Below are 20,165 nucleotides of genomic sequence, written 5' to 3' on the forward strand. Positions count from 1 at the left end.
AAACGTTCAAATAATTGTTTTCTTCCGTCGAAATGATTATTCTGAATGGTTGTTTTCTATACGTTTTATTTCTTCTATGATAATCATTCCTTATGTCGCTTAACAGCGATTTATTTCAAAGAAAACGTGTTGGTTTTTCTAGACTTTGCCTAACATAGTATTCTGTTCCCATAAAGCCGATCCGACATGAAGGCAAACTTTATCGTCTCTTACATATGTTTGCTCACATGTTTTCCATGCAGGAGTCATGTTCTTAAACTACCCACAGCTGATCGCTGTGACGTGGCATACCAAGGGTACTTGCCATTCTATACATCTGCACTGATTCCTTCAATGTTTATAAAAAAGTATCTAATCGAACATTCAAGAGCCAGAGTTAAATAATCGACCTTCACTAACCATTCCCATGAAAAGCAGAATATGCAAATATATACAGAACGAGGATGAATGGTACTCATAGCGAGCAACGCTGCACCCAATTGGCTTACGGTGAACACTATATGCACGGACGCAGCTGGCAATGCTTAGCTTCTTCTTGCGTAGGGATTGTACTACAATTTGTGCCCAACAAGTTTCCGACTAGACCCAATGCGTTCAACGTTTAGTTTTTTCGCGGCCTGTCTTCATTAATCGGAACCTGGCTGTACAGAGTGAAATATGTCAAAGACAGCTGAGAATTCGTGTATAACTCGACAAGTAACGACAAATAACGACTACACATCATTTGTTGTCTTCACGAATGATGTTCCAAAGGCCTGCAAAACCAGTCTTGGCTGTGCACTCAGATAAGAGATAGTTTCTATCCAGAAAGAAGATTGTAAACTTTAGCACGGATTAGAGAAATTGGACGTGGTTTTTGCTTAGATATGTTCTAGTTTTAAAACCGGGTACAGACATACTTCATTTCGTGGAAACTAGCCCGCTTAGTGGCTGTGTCGGGCGTAAAACACAAAACATTAGTTTGGATCCGGATGCGGGCGTACTTTTCATATTGGAAGGATTCAGTCGTCTGAGGCAATGCTTAAAGGCAAAACATGAAGTAAAAACTCGAAAGTTTAGAGTGGTCTCTTCATCCTTGGACGTCCAAATCTCAAAAAAGGAGATCTTCTTGGGCGCTTCGCGTATAAGTGGTCAAACGGTACCACAACATCTTGCAACAACATTCCACTTAATGTTGCATGTTTTTTTACTTCCTTGCTCCAACAGAAAGAAATTCTGTTAAACACATAAGTAACGCAATATATGATACCTGACACATGAATCACATAGTTAAGCACACAGTGTCGGCCTCCAGCTTAACGACTTTGTATAGAAGCGCCTTTTGTCAGCTACATATTGCTTACTTTTCTTTAAATTGACCTGTATTCCTATGTCGACGCTTTGAAATTCGGAGCGCCTTGGCCTGTTTGACACTCGCCCAATTCACAAATCTCCTTTACTCTTCCCTGCCGTGATACGATTTGGCTAGATTTTTTGATTAGGCGCGGTCTTTTTTTCTGTCTGAGCCTTCCGATTATGTCCCTATTGGCAGACGCTTTCTTACTTTGAACAAACACAGCGTTAGGATCACATTCCATCCCAACGTGGGTAATTTTTAGATGGCAGATCACGTGTACCAGGCGAAGATTACTTCGTGTAAATAGAAGGTTGTAGAAGTAGGTTATGTTAATGTCATGTGGCCGTTCTTGGAGTGCACTACGCAATGATGGTACGACGCTTCGAGAGCGCTCCACCCTAAAACAAAAAAAAAAAACCAATTAGATGTTCACGGTCGGCTTAAGGTAATTTGCCGTTTGTATAAGACGAGTGTTATCGCTGCGGAGGTTTAGGTGTCGGTCAGCGTGGCTCTCGAGTCGACCGTTACTGATTCAAACTATTTTCTTCTATCCAACATATATCCCTGAGGCTTATGGGTTTATAATGTAATATCTAAAAAAAAAAAAAGACATCATCGTTCTACACAACACTTTTTTGCTGTCGTTTTGTGCCATGCCGGATGAGGTATTGAATTCGTCGTATGTGGACTCACTGATGATCGAGGTTCCATGTGCTAAACATAAGGTAATCTTCAGGTCTAGCATAAGGGTTTATGCAATGGCTGTATGAACAACTTTCCTTATCAAATGCTCCTTGGCAGCCAAACCAGCCTTTCGAACAGCAGAGCGCCTGTGAATACATATCAGTTTATTTCACCTTTACATTTTTTTTGCCTTTAAAATGATTTTCACGCGTGGAAGCAAGATGAACTAAAATTATGCTTGTTTATCTGCGCGTCTGTTAAACACAACGTATGTCGATAGTTGGCGATAAAGGAGCGAATAGCAAATATGTAGTCTGTTCGAAAAAAAACAGGCAAAATTATTGACTGGAGTAAACAGAAGACAAAAGCTATCATAAATTAGATAACTTCATCTGAAACCTTGCTTCGATAGAAATGACTTACGTGTCTGTATTCTCGATAGCTAACGAAACGAATGTTTCGTTAGCTATCGAGAATACAGACTCTATGCAGGCTTTAGGTATAATCATGGTACCTCGGTATGCTCTCGTTGAAAATATGACCCATTAAAATCTGCCTGTTGTAGTCGGCTCATGAACTCGTTAAACAGATATTCGACTCGAGGTTGGGCAACCGTTTTCAGTAAGTCTTCTTTCGTCTGCAAAATATATTACTGAAATTTCATAAATTGCTTCACATTGTGGTTCATAAAAGTAAATCAAGCTAAATTTTAATAAATCTCTCTCCAGTTTAACAAAATATATAGCCTCCGTTAACGAGATGTGTATAATGTACATAATTGTCCTTTACTATTAACAAGTAAGCTTGGAATAAGGCTATGGTTGCTTTTTATGGTACCTTATAATAATATCCTTTGATACGTCTCTTTGCGTTGTTACGAAGCACCTCTTTCTTCGATGTCGCTTTTAAAGCGCGAACTTTTTCAAACCAATGGGGATCTTCGGAGCTAGAGTCCTGTTTCCAATCGTTGTTGATAACACTGTTAGTATAAATTTAAACTTATTATTTAATCCCTTAAAGTAGAATTAAAATGTTTCTTACTAGAAGCGCCCTTTGATGTGTCCCTTCTTCAAGCGGATCGCTGACATTGGACAAAGCGGCACCTAATTTAGGCAACGAACATTGACCCCTCGTCGAGTCCAACCATGCGCGCGTTGACGATAGCAGCTTCTGTGACTCGTGGCTCAAATCGGTTTTCAACCTCGTTACGGCATGTAATAACGATGGAGAGATGACTGCTCAAGATATCGATACAACATTTGTTTGATAATTAAATGAACAAAAAATAGGCAACATTTAGATAGTAACCTTCTGCTGTGCGACTGTGCACCCTATAACTTTTAACTTACTAAATGTATATTGCTATTCGAGATTGTTTGCTCCGTAGGTGCCATTTCTAATTCTCACAGTTTTTATTGTAACCCCACGTGGCAAACCCTGAAATTGAATCAGGTATTTTTAATTTTCAATCGAACAAGTTATGTTGTCGCCACCTATGTTAAGTATACTATCATACATCTGCTTAGAGCGAGCTTTCAAATCCGAAACGACGGGTGCGGATGAGATTAGAAAGTGTAAAAACTTTAATGCTTAGAAAATCGAATAAACACTTTAGCACTCTCTCGCTACATTGATTAATTATTTGTGTTTGAAATAATTTCTTGCCCGCCACGCCCTCATATCTCCCCAACAAATTCTAAGATTGTTAAAATACTCGCATACGCACAAATTTCCTCTTCCCCTTTATAAAGCACGCTCAGAACTGTGTAGGGTTGCAGCGCTAAAAGGCATTCGGTGTCGTCAATCTGGGTGGCGTCCTCATCGTACACGCCGACTTCGCAGTCTTTTGGTACCTGAGAAGCCAGATACAAGAGATGTATTGTTTCGCTTTGATACAAGTTCTTGCACGAGTGATGTGGTACAGTATATCATTTACCCTATAGGGGCTACAGCGTATGTAGAAAACAACTATTGCGACCGACGTTAATGACCCCTCGAGTATGCGATTTCTTTATACGCAGCCAAGCAAAGAAAGGGCGCAGGCTATACTTACCTTATATAAGCGTCGGTACTCAGATATTAGTTGATCAAACGAGCTGCATTTAATTAGGTTCCGTCTGCGTGTGTGATAAAAAAACAGTTCAGAAAAAAAAACAAAAAAATGTCAACTGTAATATATTTCATGCCTGGATCGGCTTGCATGGGTAGAACATAGGCTTTTCTAAGAACAGTTTCGCAACAAATCGGATGTTCGACGACGATCAATGTCGTAGACATTTTGAAAAGAAATTGAATAAATAATTATATTGAGGCTATATTATCATGATCGATGATTAACAAAGTAAAAGGAAACATGATTTTGTGAAAAACTGTACTTGCCTAATAAATACATATCACTCGGCTACGTTTACGTAACTTATTTATATTGATATATTCTTACTTGTAAACAGTAGGTATTCAAAGGTTAAAAGATTGAACCGTATACTGACTTGTTTTGACAATTTCTAACGACGAACGGGGTAAGGACCTGTTTACTTTTACCAAAGCAACCCATCGTTCCACTCTGAAAAAAGATGTTAATTGAAAACTGCTACAGTCCGCCAACTCCAATAATGACGTGAATTGCTTTACAGTACTGCAAATACTACTCAAAGGCACTACCTTAAAAAAAGAATCGGTAATTTTTGTACCGGCAGAAGGAGGGACCAACATCGGTAAACACAGCACAACGTCATAAGTTAATGTCTTTTAAGTAGTTTTTCGTTCAGATGGTTTAGCATCCACTAACTGACCACCTTTTTTGAGCCTAAGAGCTATCCGTTGATGTAGGGCTTTTATTTTTTTGCCAAGCTTGCGAATAAAGATACGCTTACGCAACTTATATCACTTTAGCTATCTTAGTAGTACTTAGCCGTCGATTTGTCGTTCCAGCGTTTGGGATTATTCATCCTCTAAATAATTCCCACCTGACAAATAAATAATTAGATCCGTAATTGAAAAAACCACGATACACTAATTTGGAAAGATATAAGATGTAATTAATTTGTTCCGCTAGGTTATGTATGACGAGACCAGAGAAAACAATAAAAATTTAATGCGGATTTTTTTAGACGCTTTTTCCTGCTCCCGAATATCGTAAGGTTTTGTTGAAAAAGACACAACTAAGCTCTACGAGAGAAACGAGGAGAGAAACCTAAGCCCCACCTTATAAATCGATAAGTTCTATTTCATGACCAAAATCTACATACGCCTTACAGGTTCGCTTGAAGACGCCCAGTAAATCATCTCCGAAAGCATCTCATCTAAGGAGCCATCATCTCATCTATTTTCTGATTTTTTCGCAACCATAATTAACTACAGTGAATAATTGCAAATTCAAGTAACTTTCTATGTGTTATCTCGTAAAAAAAAAAGAAAAAATAACTATGCCTTTTCAAACCTTACGTCTATTATCAATATGGTCTGAGGCTCTAAAATATATGGATTAAAATTTCGTCATTGATGCAAGTGAGTTTGACATATTAGATTGCATTTATTTTGTCTTACACAAATCACACATGTACGCTTTGGTAGAACTAAATACATGATCAAATCGTTGAAATCACAATTTATCGACACAATAGTCCTGTGGTAGAATTTTGGTGCAAAATAAGATTGTCGAGGATGTCTAAACTGGGACTTTTTTGAATCGGTTCCAGGAATGCGTTCATCCGAAACCGTTACTATAGCATAAAAGCGAATTACTGAAAAGAGTGTAAACAGATTTGCTGTTATGTCAAAAAACAGTGCTGGATTGTCAGGATTTTAACAAAAATCAGGTATTATTTATTCGCTTTATACGAAAACTAGAAACCACACTTGTTGTCCTGAAATCAGCTGCTAATTCCCACGCGGCTTTAAAAAATCTAAAGGTCTCAATGAGGTGAAATCAAGGGTACCCTATAGGGTTTGTATCTAAAGAGCTTGAAAAATCAAATAGCGTCGAAATTTGTTTCTAATAATCCACAATGTTTAACACAGAAATCAACAGCAACCTTAAAGAGAAAAGTATCTCTGAAATGGGATTGTCCAGATAAGCTTCAACGGTTAGTCTTCGTGAAACTTTTTGCGTGTTCTTGCACTTTTTTGCCATTTTAGATTCTTGCATTTTTGAGACTTCTGGCTTTCTCCAAAGTTTTATTTTACTGGATTATTCGCGTAACGTATCTCTAGGCGACAGTTTAGCGAATCTACATTTATATCGTTAGGAGCACGATTATTATTAAAGGGTTAATTGCAGGTTACACGAACGATACTTTAAAATCGGTAGCTTATAAGGTCCTGAACTGAAGCCGCAATTGACCTCAATGGAAATGAATAAGTACTACTAGCGCATGAAAAATAGTTTGTTGAGATATCTGTTTTGGTAAAGCCTTATAACAAACCACACGAACAAGTTTCAATCTGGACAGCGCATCCGGTACATGAATGTCCCACATGTTTTATAAAAACACGGCTCGTCATTTTTGACATTTACCTGCTAAGGCTTTTTAGAATAACCTTCAGCTCATTCTGCGGTCAAGTCGATATAATCCAATAATTATCCGAGCGAACTTTATACAATGGAAATATGCAATCACACGAATGCAATATCCAGCATCACAGATTAAGTTTTTAGTTCACATAGTTAACCTGCATCAAAAGTACTCTTACAATATTCGAACTACAAATAGTTTTATGAAAAATAGCTTTCATGTTTTCTTTTTTTTACTCGTTTAGCTGCTTAATCATAAATACGAAAAAATTGAAGTCTAATTGTCAACACAAAAATAAGTCGAGTTGAAGGAACAAATGTATAACGATACTACATCGATGAGGTTCTAGCATCGTTTGGCCTTTAGAGCAATTGCAGGTTAAGCTAGAGTGAAAATAACCAACTAAACAGAGGTAAATAGAGCTGCGAACGCCACTTGTATTCTGTCAAACATTCGCAGACAAATGACACCCGTGAGCGGTAACTACTGAGATCGACCGTCTTAGCACGTGCAGCTAGAGCAACTGGTAGTAGTGAAAAAACATCGCAATACTTTGATGTGAATTATGTAGCAGTCAAAGACTGAAACTGCCAAATCAAGCCATCAGGCAAACTTATTCATATTGTTGTTACCTCGACAGAGCGAGACATAGACAACGAGATAGATATAAGGGGCGCTCACGGGTGTCATTTTGCGGAAACAATCCCTTCAACTTGAAAGATGCCTACACACATTATTAATATTTTCGGAGCTCCTGTCGCAGCTCGTCGTATTGCTGCGCATCGAGTCGTACGCTAGGGGATTTTGCGGCGTCATATGTTTAAAAACGTGTAATTGTGATTCAAGCAATAATGCGCGAATGTATTTATTAGCATTTTGAATCGAAAAGTGTGACGTGGACCTATACCAAAAACGTTAACTTCTGGGGAAGGATCAGAAACTGGTTTGACATTAGTGATAAAAACAAAAAAAATCGGCTTTCGCATTCGGAGCAAAAATACTTATAAGTTATATTCTTAACTTAATTACAACACGACGTGCACTATAGAACGAACAGGGCTGCCACTGCGGGAATCGGTAACAAAGTCCGAAGTGGTATCTGATGTGAGCTACTGAAAGGATTGTAGTGCGACAGATTCGATCTGAATTTCTTATTATACCAGTAATACTCATTCGAGTTTTCATAGGTACTCATGATGAAATTTTCGGGATATTAACATATTTTTCGATCGGTTCTTTTAATTCCGTACAATACAGGTGTTTTAGCCATATCTCGTCGTGTTTCATAGCTCTGCTTTGCGTTCCAGGCAACCAATGTTCGATAAAATTCGAAATCTGTTCACTCAGCTAGGAACGGCCTGTTGACATAATCGTGCGAGTCGGCAACTGTGCGATAGAAGTGCAAATATTTTCATAGAAGAAACCGTCAAATATAAACGAGCCAGTTAATGTAGCAATTAATGTCTATATATAATCATACAGTTACTTGGTAATCGTTAATTGTGGGATGTATTTGTTTAATTGTTAGAACTTACCAGATTGCATAATCGCCAGCTTGTAAACGACAAATAACGGAATTCGAAGGACTTGCTTCAAGCACGAAAAAAGTCTCCAGCTTGCAATGGAGCCTCCACCTACAGTTGTGGAAGGTCTGCCCGATAGTGGAGACCAAGACTTAAAATCACTCAATACCCTTGACGAACCTATCATGACTACCGTGAGTTACTTTTTTAACCACGATTAAATTGCCAACTAGCCCTTCTAAACAGGTATTTTGGATCAGTGCAAAATGTACTTTAGGGTCAATTTTGAATCGTTACGTTGACTAGATGATTTCTGTTTGAACTGCTTAGGTGATGCGCGATGTACGAAACATCGTCGATAAGTTTGTACATGTCTATACACCGGGAAAACAGAAGAAACTTCTTAAAGACTGGGACCTCTGGGGACCCCTAATGATCTGTGTTTTCCTTGCCGTAATCCTTCAGGTAAGCATCGCATGTGTATGTGTGTAGCTGTTGCTCGCAAGCATTTAGACATAAGCAAGGAGTAGATGTGCCTATAATACTATACTCTCAGGAAAAAGGTTTCTGCATCTGTTTACTGCTTTTATAAGACGCTTTTCAGGATATGGTTGACATTAGTCTATAATTTTCAGCGAGGCACGCCCTGCATTAGATACGCTTTCGGATTTCTTGTGAGCTATCTTCGCTAGATGAATAAATCTGGTGAAAATAGCTCACTAGAAAAGTCACTCTGTATAAACTATTGATGTTCTCGAGTTACCGTTGCAGACTTCAGCAGGCAGCTCGAAATCCGAAGCCGTCCCACATTTTGCCGAGCTATTTATCCTCGTTTGGGGAGGAGCGGCACTTGTTACTCTAAACACAATGCTTCTTGGAGCCCAGCTTGCATTTTTACAGGTACATACGTATGATTGGTTTTCCTAATTATTTAACGACACCCGTCTTGAAACCATTATTACTTAACCATATTATATTTTTTTTTACAAAATGATTGTAGCGAATTGACCTTTATTTTGCATCTTAACGAGTACAGCTATTGGGGAACGACACAGACCGTGACAGACTGAAATTTCTCATGTTATGAGTACTCATATCATTGTTATTCCTGCAGGGCCTGTGTGTGCTGGGATATTGCCTCTGTGGACAATGTGTGGCGCTCGTCGCCTGCAAGTTACTTCCGCTGTTACCGTTCATATCAAGCCATGCATTGGTACTGTTTATATTCAGCGCAGTATTATCGCTGCTTGGATGTTGTTGGAGTATTCTGGCAGCTTCTGGCACTTTCGCTGGCCTATATGGCGACCATAAGAACACACTCATCAGGTGAGCATTTGTAATTGGTACAAAGCGAATCTTTCATATATTGAAAAACAATGAGAACTTACGCTTCTCAAGAAAACGGAGGAAAACTACACTTTAACATGTAACAAATTTCACAGATACATTATAATATAAGCTGGGGTATATTAAAAGAAACAACAGCCACTGAAGTGAACCACAACTTATCTTCGAAAAATTGCTAAAAATGCAGACTGATTCAAATTGAAATCATGTCGAGGGGAAGGAATAATGCTTCTGTAGAGAATGAAGTAATCCTTTATCACTTATCTATCGGCATATAAGACATCCGATGTAAATCCAAATAGTTTAGTTAATTAACCTTTTCGCTTATTATATATCACGGTAAACTCTATGAGGCTATCGAAACATTAACTAACATTAGCTCGCAAATTCAAAAGCAGTTTCTTATGAGGCAAATTACCGATGGCATATTTTTTTTACTTGCATTAGAAGCATATGTTTAATCACTCCTCGACACCTTCGCTGATACAGCTAATTCGTTTTTTATCTCAGGTATCCGATTCTTTTGTACTACTTACTCATATCGTGGCTCATCTTATCCTGGTCCAACTCTCACTGCTAAGAAAAGTCTACAAATGGTGATCATCGTCAAATCGATACTTAGAATATAACAAAATGTCTACTATTTATATATTTTGATGCAGCTGTGTACTTTGCCATACAAAAAATACAACTCTGTGTCTAAATCATAGGTTTAGAACAATGCGAGAGAACCGATAAAATTTGTTAGAGTAGGATTTTATGATTGAAACGTCTTCGTGGCAATCCCAAAAGTACTGGCGAAGTCAGTAAAATAAATAGATACTTATGTAACCTGTAAAGAAATTTGTGCGCGTCACCTGAGCCTAAGCTCTGCGAATTCTAAAAAAAAGGATTGACGTGCTAAAAATATAAGAGCCTTATATTATTTAGTAGGAAATGAAACGAGGAAAGTTCTTGTTTAATAAGGCAAGCAAAAAGAAACGCTTCAGTGATGTTCCTTCACCGTCTCCATCGTTTTCCATGCCTCGGAAAATTACGAAAAAAAATTAAAAGCACCTTTATTGTTAATCTCTGATTCTGTTAAAATTTCTACTGCGCAAACGAAACCATGGTAGTCGTGCGACGCAAAAGAGCATCTATAATGAATAAGACACTAAACGAAGAGTTATGCCTTGACCAGAGCGCTGTGTGGGCCTCAACCTTCGGAAAGAATATAAGTTCAAGAAGGTAGGAGAAAAATATCGAAGTCGCTTCGAGCTCTCCGTAGTGGTTAAGGAGTCATATAAGTACATGACTGATTATATATTGTACATACGTAGGCTGCGTTAAATGAAGAATGACGCTGTCATGAAACTGCCGTCCGCGGGTGTAGAAAGAGGTATAGAAATGTAGGATGAAGGCCTAGCTAAGGGAGTCGGTTGTCAGTTTTTTTTCGCGCGCGCTTCTTTCACAGCGGTGCTTTGTTTTCTTTGTATTTTTTGTTTCTAATTTTGTTTGGTTTGGTATGCGTTAATAGGCCGTGGATTTGAAGATAAGTTTGTCCGTTTACATTGACTTCTATCACTGAATACAGGGCCTTTATACAGGACACTCGATGAAGAGGAAGCAGTCCGAATACGTCACACACCATCTAAGTGAGATAGCTAATTTCTGTTTGTTAAATTATTTATTTTGCGGGTTTGTTGTAATATTTTGGATTCAGTGGCGAACCTTAGCCGCTACTTGGCGAGCTTATATTGGTGTTGATCTGTAGCCAAACGTCGATTAGCGGACATACAACTTCAGTAAATGAGTGCTTCATCATGACCGCGCACCGTTGACGTTTCTCTATCGGAGAACTTTGACGAGAAAAGTGAAAGCTGGAATTTAGAAATCAAGTGTTTTCTTGACGCACCGCTCTGCCCTTGCGCTTACAGCGGGCGGCCAACAAAATGTCGATGTTTGCTTTCTTTCTAATTTATTTGGACTGTGTTATCAAAGAGCAGTTGCGTTAGCCGTTATTCAAGCGGTCGCTTTGGGACATGGCCACGTTAGAAGAAATAGCGATTTTAACACTAATTTTAGTATCTGTGAGATGTTAGGTGCGAAATCTAAGGAGTAAATGTTTAAGTAAAGTGGAGTGTAAACGTTTGAGCATTTTGGAAGACTGATAGTATATCAACAGTTGCGATAAAAATCCTGTGAGTGATAGATTCGCATATTTTATAATCGTTCACGTATTTACATTACATTATTGTAAGAATATAATTTATATATTAATAATGATTACTCAAAAGGAACGATGAAATAGATTTTGTCTAGAAAGCATTCGAAGACTTATGTAATAAAGAAGGTAATAAAGAAGCACATCTATGACGATGATTGACCGACACAGTCCACTGCACCTATTTTTTTACGCCACACTTGTTAAATCTAACCACTATAACTGTTATCATTACATAGCCACGTATGTCGGGTATCACTAGCCTCCAAAATAGCTTACACATATCTGCTCAGTAAGAAGCAATAGAAGTACTTGTATACGCTATTCAAGTTACTGGAAAAATTTGCAATTGGTGAAATTTTTCGCCATTAACTTGAAGATAAGGCAATACACTAAAAATTTCACTAGAATCATTTGAAAGATTTCTACTTTGGAGTCTACCAGCGGGTCTTTTTGTCGCCTGATTAGCTCCGTGACTGCTACCAATTTCTATTTACAAAATAGTTGTCATCATTTATAGACGATATTATACATATTATATAGATATACGATATCGTTGGGATCGGTTTAGGTCTTGAGAGGGATCAACAAAAAGTATGACAACACCTCAGCGAGTCAGAAATCAAGTGAACGAAAGAGCTACAACTAAATAAATCATATCATTTAATAACGAACCGACGTAATTTTCTACCAGTTTAACAATTCGAGGTTAGGTCCATGGGCAGCCAAAGATATAAATGGTCGCAGCCTAAGCAACTGTGTATGAAGCCGTCGTTTTTCATATAGTTACAGTGAGAAAAAAGCTATACAAGCCTTTGATAAGCCGTAAGTATACGAAGCAAAGCTACTGAGCATGGCGTTTAATCTCCTACTGTACATTTGAACCGACCCTTCTAGTCTATGTAGACTACATAGTCTATGTAGTCTACATAGACTAAAAGTCTATGTAGACTTTTAGCCGTGCCTAAGAACTGTGTGAAATCATTTCTCATTTTAGAACATGATGTAAAAAATCGTATTAGTCAAATATATTCTTTTCCTTGAAGTCCTCTTAATTAGTTAAATATATTCTTTTTCTTGGAGTTCTCGTAAGTTGTTAAGTTAAACTATTACTCGAGTTCAGGTCCAAACTACGATTTAATATTGAGCTGCGGCTCTACATCATTTAATCTACCGTAGTACCCATAATCATAGTGTTTGAGTTAATTTAAAAAAAAAAAACAAAAATATGGTTTACTGAAGAAAGGCTTTCTTAACTTGTCTAGGCTTACAGATTCGTTCCCTATTGATACACTCTTCTGCTTTTATTTCTTGCTGTTTCTTCTCTTTTACTGTTTTCAAATCCATAGAAATAACGCTAGGATTTGTTGCTTTGTTGCGAGTTAACTGTTTCATCGTTAAGTTCACATTTTTTCTTTTCAACGTACACGGCCGACTGCTTCTGTTATTAGCATTTTTGTTACCTTGAGTCACTTTTACTGTTGTTGCTGTTTGTTTTTACTCACAATCGTAAAGATAACATTCGAGTTCTCTTAGTGTTCCGTCATCGATGCTCAACTCGCGTCTCCCTCAAATTGCCGCCGGACGGCGAATTAAGAACTGCTACCATCTAATCCCAACCCATGACCAATCCCATTATGTTACCTTACTCACGAAACGTCCTTAATTATTCTACTAAACTGTTGAAACATGCTAGCACTACGCACGGCTTCTTAATGCGGGTTCTTCTTCTCTTTAACGGCAGCGTGTACGCACTTCGCCATAGTTGGACTGGCACGGCTAATCGAGTCTGTCATAAAGAAGTCCTCAAGCCCCTTAAAGCGCGAATCTACCTTCTCGCTGGACGTAATTGCTGTTGTCAGACGACTGAAAAGCAAACCAGCCTGTTTGAAGTAATTGGCGTGTTCTACTTTTGTGTATCTTGTTAGATGTGGCGAAATTTCGAGCATCCGCCCGCGAACCTCTTCGAGGGAATCGTAAGGAAGACTAATCCCGGCAAATTCAGATAGGGCTCGCACGATCTTCCAGTCTTCTCGGGCCAATCCGGGCGGGGTAACTGCTTGTAAAGTCTGCTGTGTTCGGCCTTCTGTGTTCACATACGTGGCCTGTTTCTCGGTGTAGGCGCTACCAGGCAAAATGACATCTGCGATTTCGGCCCCTTTATCTCCGTGATGTCCCTGGTAGACGATAAAGCAGCCACTTGGAAGGTCCTTGCGAGCTATCATACCCTCATCCGCGCCAAACATGTATAGCAATACGGGTTTCTGACTTAGAATGTCCTTAATGCCGGCACGATAGCCGAGGTCTAAAGCTGCGACTTGGCTGGCCACACGGTGGAGCACATTGAACACCTGCAACCATATATGATACAACGTTGAGTAGATAAGTGTACACTGAGTAAATGTGTCACGTTTCGTAAAAGGTAATGTGAAATCCACACTGGAAGTTTTCATAACCTGTACTAAACTTTTGGGTAACTTGCTTAAAGCAGTTTACCTTCCAATTTTCTCGGTCTTTTTGCAGGGATGTAGCCAGCTGATGTGCTATACTATAAAGGGCAACGCCATCAGTTCTTTGTAGAGCCTCACTTCCGACAATGATCATTGGATTCTTTGCGGCTTTCAGCTTAGCGGAGAAGGGATGACTTCCTTTAGCAATCTCAGGCAAGAGGTTGGGGTTGTCTCCGAGATGCTCATAGCTATAAGTGAGGTCGATTCTAGGACCGATAAGCGCCACCTCAAGGTCGCTCCCAATCCACGTTTTGCGAATACGCGCATTAAACACAGGCGATTCGAAGCGCGGATTACACCCGATGATCAAAAGTAAATCGGCGTTTTCAACTCCGGCCAGCGTTGAGTTCAGCAAGTAGTTAGATCGAATGTCGGTACCGGCTCCGTCCATCGGAAAGCTCTCTTCTGTGCAAAGTGTTTCGCAGTCGAGCTGGTTCATCATGTCCTTCAGGGCAGTCAACGCCTCGGCGTCGCACATGCTGCCAACGACAGCAGCCATCTTCTCACCAGGGGTGACCGCTACTCGATTAGCAACGGCTGTGAGAGCCTCTTGCCAATCACAGGGTTCAAGCTGGTCATTGATTCGAATCATGGGCGTTGTAAGCCGTTGACGTGTCAGGCCGTCATATGAAAAACGTGCCTTGTCCGAAATCCATTCTTCATTCACATCATCATTATTTCGCGGAATCACACGCATCACGTCTCCAGCACGAGTGCTCACCACGATGTTGCTGCCAAGCGCATCCGTTACGTCGATGCTCTCGACCTTACGAGTTTCCCAAGGACGTGCCGTGAATGCATATGGTTTCGATGTGAGCGCTCCAACCGGGCAGAGGTCGATTACGTTTCCAGATAATTCTGAAAGGAACATCTTCTCGACGTAGGTTCCGATTTGCATGTCTTGCCCACGACCTGTTGAGCCTAGCACAGGAATACCAGCTACTTCGGATGCAAAACGCACACACCGGGTACACTGGATGCAACGATTCATAACCGTTTTTACAAGAGGCCCAATATCCTACAATAAAGAAACACGAAAAAAATGAGTTCTAAATTATGAAACTTTTTTGAAAGATTTTTGTTGTAAATGTTGTGAAAAAACAATCCGTATGGAAGCTTTTCAACTATTGCATTTATAGCTACAATTGTGGTACTTTTGGTTATAAAAAAAAAGCTGATGATAAACGATCAACTCGCGGCATTCGGATGCAGGTCCGAAGGACTGATTGGAAATTTGAAAAAATTCTCTAAAGGCGCTTATCGTTGCTCACCTTATCTTCGACGGCCCTTTTGCCTTCATAATTAATATCCGTGAAACGGCTTCGATCCGATCCAAACGCCATTGATTGGTCCTGAAGGTCGCACTCTCCCCCCTGGTCGCAAATGGGACAGTCAAGAGGATGGTTGGCCAATAAAAACTCCATAACACCTGTAGGATTCGGTCTTTGTTACTCCTAAACTCTTTGTTCATGGTACCGCAAAACGTGCCTTACTTCCCGAAAATATTCAATTTTCGAATCGAACAGTTTACTAAATGCACACCGAAATACGTTAAAGGACTCAGACGATAAATTCTAGGTAAGCCAAACTTTTGGGAAATTAGCATAGAAGTGGTTGTGACCAACCTTCTCTAGCTTTCTTTGTCATGTCGGAGTTGGTCTTGATGCGCCACCCCTTCATTACAGGCATTGCACACGCAGCAACGGGCTTTGGCGACTTCTCCACCTCGACCAAACACATTCTGAAAGAAAGCCGTTATATATAGATATATATAATATATAAAGAAAGACTCTATACTTTATATATATATATATATATATATATATATATAAAGTATTGAGTCTTTCTTGAAAGTATGCATATAATTCACGCCAGAGTTTGACTGACGCTGTGTACAGGGCCCGCCACCGACTACGCCATTCCATTCTTTGTTAAAGACTTAATCGTTGACGATCTTTTTGCACGAATTAATAAGATGTTAATTTGCGTTTTCGTCTAGTCCGATAAACCTGCAGTTTCCGGCGACGCTGAGTCGTTCATGATAGCAGAAACGCGGGATTTCAACTCCAACCATAGCAGCCGCTTGTAAAACCGTCGTTCCTGGATCAACCTGCCAAAGTTACCGCAACTTTTAATTATCAAATGTCATGCTTTCCATTTAGCGCTTTCGCGGAAGGTGTTGCTTACACCGACAGACAGGTAAAATGTCACTAATATAATAAGGATACAAATATGCGTAGTCTTCTAAATGCATTTATATTAACAAGTAAAAATTACTGCTGCTCTTCACGAGAATTAAACAAATGTTCGTAAAGAAACTTGTGTTCCATCATAATCTGTACGTCACAGGAAATTCGTACTAAAACCTTAACCTGATTATACAGCCATGGCTGTAAATGTATTCAGTCGTTATTGTCAATTTCAAAGATATTAAAATCTGATATACCTCTTGAAGTACTGATAGACATAAGGCTTTAGCTAATCACTGACCATAATAAACATATTAAAAATTTAGACCGAGCTAACGACAATATTGTACGCAGTAGCCCGAATACTTTTCGGTTGATTTTCAGCAGATTGAATGAGGGGAGTGAATCATCCGACAATTAACGGTCAATAGTAAGTAAAAAGACCTTCTATCATGAGAACTGTTACAATAACCGACCGCCCTCCGGCCATAATAATTAAAACAACCTTGGTGAGGGTAGTCCATTGCAATCTCATGGCGATACCATTGCTATGAGTATACTTATAAGACATTATAAGAAAATACAGTATAAACTGGCCTGAGTCGCTCTAAAGCGCGTTCATGAATCGAATTACGTGTGCCTGTGATCCTAGGATAATGAAGACTGTTAGAATTTTTTTTTTACCTCAATAACGTTTTCCGATAATAGCAGCTATGCTGCATAAGCGAGAATGATCGCGGCAACTAACATTGCCTAGTGTTCGATGCGCATGCCTGCTTATCGATAAAGCGCATGATTCCACCAGCTGCGAATTGCCCTTGCTAGTATTCGAACATGTTCGAAGTCTGCTTGATTTTTTTCGAATTCAAGTAAACTGTTTATTCACTATTTATAAAGTATTCACGCTGAGCACCGATGTGTAACGCTAAAATTTTCCTTCTTTGCTATTTCTTTTCTTGCTTTTTTTTTTTTTTTAGGTAATTTGACTAGTTCACAGAATTCTTTTTTAAATGACCCACGTTACGGAGACACCGTTTGCTTGGCCTCAAACGGCTATCTAATGCACGACCTGCCACCCGCAGGGTACGGTGGAGTGGAGCAGCAGTTCGCGAAGGAAACTCACCAGGACAGCTTTGTCATCGATAAACACTTCGATCTTCTCCGGTGGCCCAGAGCTGGCCGCACGGGCTCGCACGTTCAACACATTTCGCAGGGTGTGCGTAACGCCGCGACACCGAAGCATCTTGGTGCCTGTTCACCTCACCACAGCTCACCGGAGGAACACTGCGCTCTACAAGAAAGACTAAGACAAAACACAGGGGTCACTTCTCGTATGTTTTTGTGTCGAGCAGACAATACCGTATTACCTCCAAACAAAACAGCTGAGCAGCGAACGGCTGGCTGCTCGGATGGACGAATTATATCTTTTCGTTTAACGGATATCGGCGGGCAAAAATTCGGTAAGATCAGGATTTATATGATATACCCTTCATGATAAAATTATAAAATATTGTACGATTTACTATAGCGAGGTCTGTCTAATTAAATATGTTTCATAAAGGCGTTAAGTAAAGCATGTAACCTAAAAAGATATCAAAAGAAAGCTGAGTTCAAAAAGAAATTACGTTTTAAACCTAACAAGTTATAAGTGATGTTTGCAGCAAAGAAATAAATAGATTAGATTAAGTTCATTAAAATATGCTTTTTGTTCTTTTACTCAGTTTCATATGGTACTTAAAATTGATTTTGCCTATTTGAAAAGTTGGAAGAATTATGCGCATATTTGGTGTTACAAAATGAGAATCGAAGACCGTTTAGAGAGATTCAGCTACCCTATAGGGCCATAACATATCAACTAAATTTTTTATTTATATATCTGCATAACTTTTGCCTGGGTCGCATTTGTATATCATCCTTTAAGGCACGCAAGTTTAAAGGAAGCATTATTTCTGTTTCTGGAAAAAGCATTTTATGTCGAATTTTCATCAGATTTTTCTCGTAATTTTTAATAGTCTTTTTTATTTTTACAATTTATGCAAATCGACATAACGCAATCTGTTACTCTGTTTGTTTTAACCAAACCCTATCTTCAAGACGTTAACATTTGTTTGAAATTTATCTTTATGGACCTAATATATCTAATTTAAGGAAACAAATCAAGCGGCCATTCTTTTGAGTACACATATTACTTTTATTTGAGATTATAATATTTGTTCACAAGTCACCACGTTACTTTAGTATTTACACAAATCAGGATTTGTTCATTTTAATGCTGAGTGTAATATCTTTTGCTTCCATGTCCACTCATGTTATCCATCTCGATCGTTTTCTCTATATTTTCGTAGATTTGTATCTGTGTTATTATATATGTTTGTGTATTTTTATCTGCGGTTTACACTTGTATGCGTATATGTTCGTGTATGTGTGTGACGCTCCAAACTTGTGTAGTTTTTACGTTATTCAGTTTTTGATCAAATTGCAGACATCCAATACCACGATTTCGTCGTTGTCGCACAGAAATTTGAAGTTAATTACTTTTACCGTTTTTCCTGTGACGCACTTTTTACCCTACTTTCGCTATTTCTTTTTTCAACTCCTTTTTCACATCAAATATTAAGGCCTTATCCGCTAGCATTCATTTCTTCTCCACACACGACCCTAAATCTGAATAGGGCAAAAAAGAATGTCATCGCATGCATTACACACTATCCACAAACCAATTTCATCATGGTCTGGCCATCGCAAGGATCATGGTTATACATATATTCATATTAGTGGTGTAGTAGGCCTCACGGTTAGAGTTACGATGTCCTCAACAGTTACTATAGTTTGATCTGGGAAACGATTACGAGCATGTCGGATTTTTCTTCGGCGCTTAAGTCAGCCAGCGAACTCTTGCCGCTTAGCGATGGAGGCTGCGATTATCACACGAAAGAGTTACAACAATGATGCAATTTGAAAGGTTAAAATGGGAATCGAGAATGTCTGTACAATACGAGCGAAAAAAGTTGTGTGTTCGAGAATAAACAGTGTCCGTTGCCTGCTGTGTCTCTAGAGTAAATACGAGGAGGAATTTTCACAAAGGGCACTAGCAAGCACATTTGGCGCTTGCTAGCTAAATTATCTTGAATTCAATAGGCTTACATTTTTCTTCGGCATTCAAGCTTCTTTGTAGTAATAGCATAGCAAAATTGTGCGAACCCGAAACTATGAGCTAACTCCATCTTGAATGACGGGCTGCCACCCCATCAATACGATGCACAGTCTAGAAAGCAACTGCTGGCTTGCAGCAATTTACGTATTTTAACTCCATTCGGGATATGGTATTGTCGCCTTCGGCGTCACTGTACGCGTGACATCAGATGAGAACTGAACATTATGGGTTAATGTGATTAGTTAACATGACGATTATAACGACGCAATAGATGAGATGGACGCGTAAGGCTAGTATGATATTATATAACTGATCATGATTCGAGACGACGGACGGTTTCTTGCACAGAAGCTTCTGTCTAGAAGGTATATAATGGCGTGTGTCTAGCTCGTAAAGATGTAGGCGCATCCATTTAGCTCTCGATGTGCCCGTTCTACCAGTACGAGTTTGTTGCTCCTATTCTGACGGAACTGTTGATGCCGTCAATGTAATCAATGTTTTTCGTCATTGTTTTGGTCACGGTCATCTACATCGCGAGAAAGCAAAACAGTAAAACACTAGTTACCTATTTAGGAAATATGGGACACATAATTGCTAGCCTTTGATAATCCATCGTATTATGATTATTATTATAATTAATATCTATCATCGTTTTATGGTGGAAAGAAGGAGCGACGATCAAGGCGGAAGGCTCGCAAATGTTGT

The 20,165-nt window shown here is 39.2% G+C and overlaps 3 protein-coding genes across 28 annotated transcripts; 1 reads left to right on the top strand and 2 right to left on the bottom strand.

Annotated features, from left to right (window-relative positions):
* Nucleotides 1-49: 49 nt before the first annotated feature.
* Nucleotides 50-6,988, bottom strand: Drep4 (DNA fragmentation factor-related protein 4). 4 transcript variants are annotated; one of them, XM_086992739.1, is made up of 10 exons: nucleotides 6,868-6,935; nucleotides 6,537-6,612; nucleotides 4,510-4,583; nucleotides 4,074-4,137; nucleotides 3,747-3,873; nucleotides 3,062-3,255; nucleotides 2,858-2,974; nucleotides 2,535-2,657; nucleotides 2,030-2,166; nucleotides 50-1,734 (listed from the first exon to the last, which is right to left on the bottom strand). In XM_086992739.1, exons 3-10 carry the CDS (start codon nucleotides 4,572-4,574, stop codon nucleotides 1,368-1,370), a joined length of 1,194 nt encoding a protein of 397 aa, XP_086848865.1. In that variant the 5' UTR covers nucleotides 4,575-4,583; nucleotides 6,537-6,612; nucleotides 6,868-6,935; the 3' UTR covers nucleotides 50-1,367. The 4 variants fall into 4 exon arrangements, with proteins under 4 accessions (XP_086848865.1, XP_022666136.1, XP_086848863.1 ...); XM_022810401.2 differs by having other exon boundaries at nucleotides 6,537-6,988; XM_086992737.1 differs by lacking the exons at nucleotides 6,537-6,612; nucleotides 6,868-6,935 and adding an exon at nucleotides 6,454-6,513.
* Nucleotides 5,704-18,003, top strand: LOC111252466 (protein YIPF6). 23 transcript variants are annotated; one of them, XR_015330108.1, is made up of 9 exons: nucleotides 7,104-7,696; nucleotides 8,063-8,251; nucleotides 8,388-8,522; nucleotides 8,829-8,957; nucleotides 9,172-9,383; nucleotides 9,915-10,000; nucleotides 16,117-16,316; nucleotides 16,691-16,736; nucleotides 17,284-18,003. XR_015330108.1 is itself a non-coding variant. In XM_086992748.1 (7 exons), exons 2-6 carry the CDS (start codon nucleotides 8,156-8,158, stop codon nucleotides 9,982-9,984), a joined length of 642 nt encoding a protein of 213 aa, XP_086848874.1. In that variant the 5' UTR covers nucleotides 7,104-7,696; nucleotides 8,063-8,155; the 3' UTR covers nucleotides 9,985-10,000; nucleotides 16,117-18,003. The 23 variants fall into 23 exon arrangements, 14 of the variants coding, with proteins under 14 accessions (XP_086848870.1, XP_086848872.1, XP_086848874.1 ...); XR_015330113.1 differs by having other exon boundaries at nucleotides 17,389-18,003; XR_015330107.1 differs by having other exon boundaries at nucleotides 16,694-16,736.
* ND-75 (NADH dehydrogenase (ubiquinone) 75 kDa subunit) lies at nucleotides 12,835-17,571 on the bottom strand. Its single transcript, XM_022810395.2, has 6 exons — nucleotides 17,430-17,571; nucleotides 16,127-16,227; nucleotides 15,743-15,858; nucleotides 15,389-15,546; nucleotides 14,104-15,135; nucleotides 12,835-13,958 (listed from the first exon to the last, which is right to left on the bottom strand). Exons 1-6 carry the CDS (start codon nucleotides 17,547-17,549, stop codon nucleotides 13,320-13,322), a joined length of 2,166 nt encoding a protein of 721 aa, XP_022666130.1. The 5' UTR covers nucleotides 17,550-17,571; the 3' UTR covers nucleotides 12,835-13,319.
* Nucleotides 18,004-20,165: the final 2,162 nt, after the last annotated feature.

This window comes from Varroa destructor, unplaced genomic scaffold (assembly GCF_002443255.2).
Source record: "Varroa destructor unplaced genomic scaffold, Vdes_3.0 BEIS01000006.1, whole genome shotgun sequence".
Taxonomy (NCBI): domain Eukaryota; kingdom Metazoa; phylum Arthropoda; class Arachnida; order Mesostigmata; family Varroidae; genus Varroa; species Varroa destructor.

Excerpts from the sequence above, each read along its gene's own strand:
- LOC111252466 (XM_086992744.1), top strand. The coding sequence starts at position 8,156 with ATGGAGCCTCCACCTACAGTTGTGGAAGGTCTGCCCGATAGTGGAGAC. Across the intron at positions 8,252-8,387 it reads ACGAACCTATCATGACTACC|GTGATGCGCGATGTACGAAA; the intron begins GTGAGTTACTTT and ends TGAACTGCTTAG. Across the intron at positions 8,523-8,828 it reads TCCTTGCCGTAATCCTTCAG|ACTTCAGCAGGCAGCTCGAA; the intron begins GTAAGCATCGCA and ends TTACCGTTGCAG.
- Drep4 (XM_086992737.1), bottom strand. The coding sequence starts at position 6,498 with ATGTGGGACATTCATGTACCGGATGCGCTGTCCAGATTGAAACTT. Across the intron at positions 4,138-4,509 it reads GTTAGAAATTGTCAAAACAA|ACGGAACCTAATTAAATGCA; the intron begins GTCAGTATACGG and ends TCACACACGCAG. Across the intron at positions 2,975-3,061 it reads CACATCAAAGGGCGCTTCTA|GACTCTAGCTCCGAAGATCC; the intron begins GTAAGAAACATT and ends GATTGGAAACAG.
- ND-75 (XM_022810395.2), bottom strand. The coding sequence starts at position 17,549 with ATGCTTCGGTGTCGCGGCGTTACGCACACCCTGCGAAATGTGTTGAAC. Across the intron at positions 16,228-17,429 it reads TCGATGACAAAGCTGTCCTG|GTTGATCCAGGAACGACGGT; the intron begins GTGAGTTTCCTT and ends TAACTTTGGCAG. Across the intron at positions 15,136-15,388 it reads AAAGGGCCGTCGAAGATAAG|GATATTGGGCCTCTTGTAAA; the intron begins GTGAGCAACGAT and ends TCTTTATTGTAG.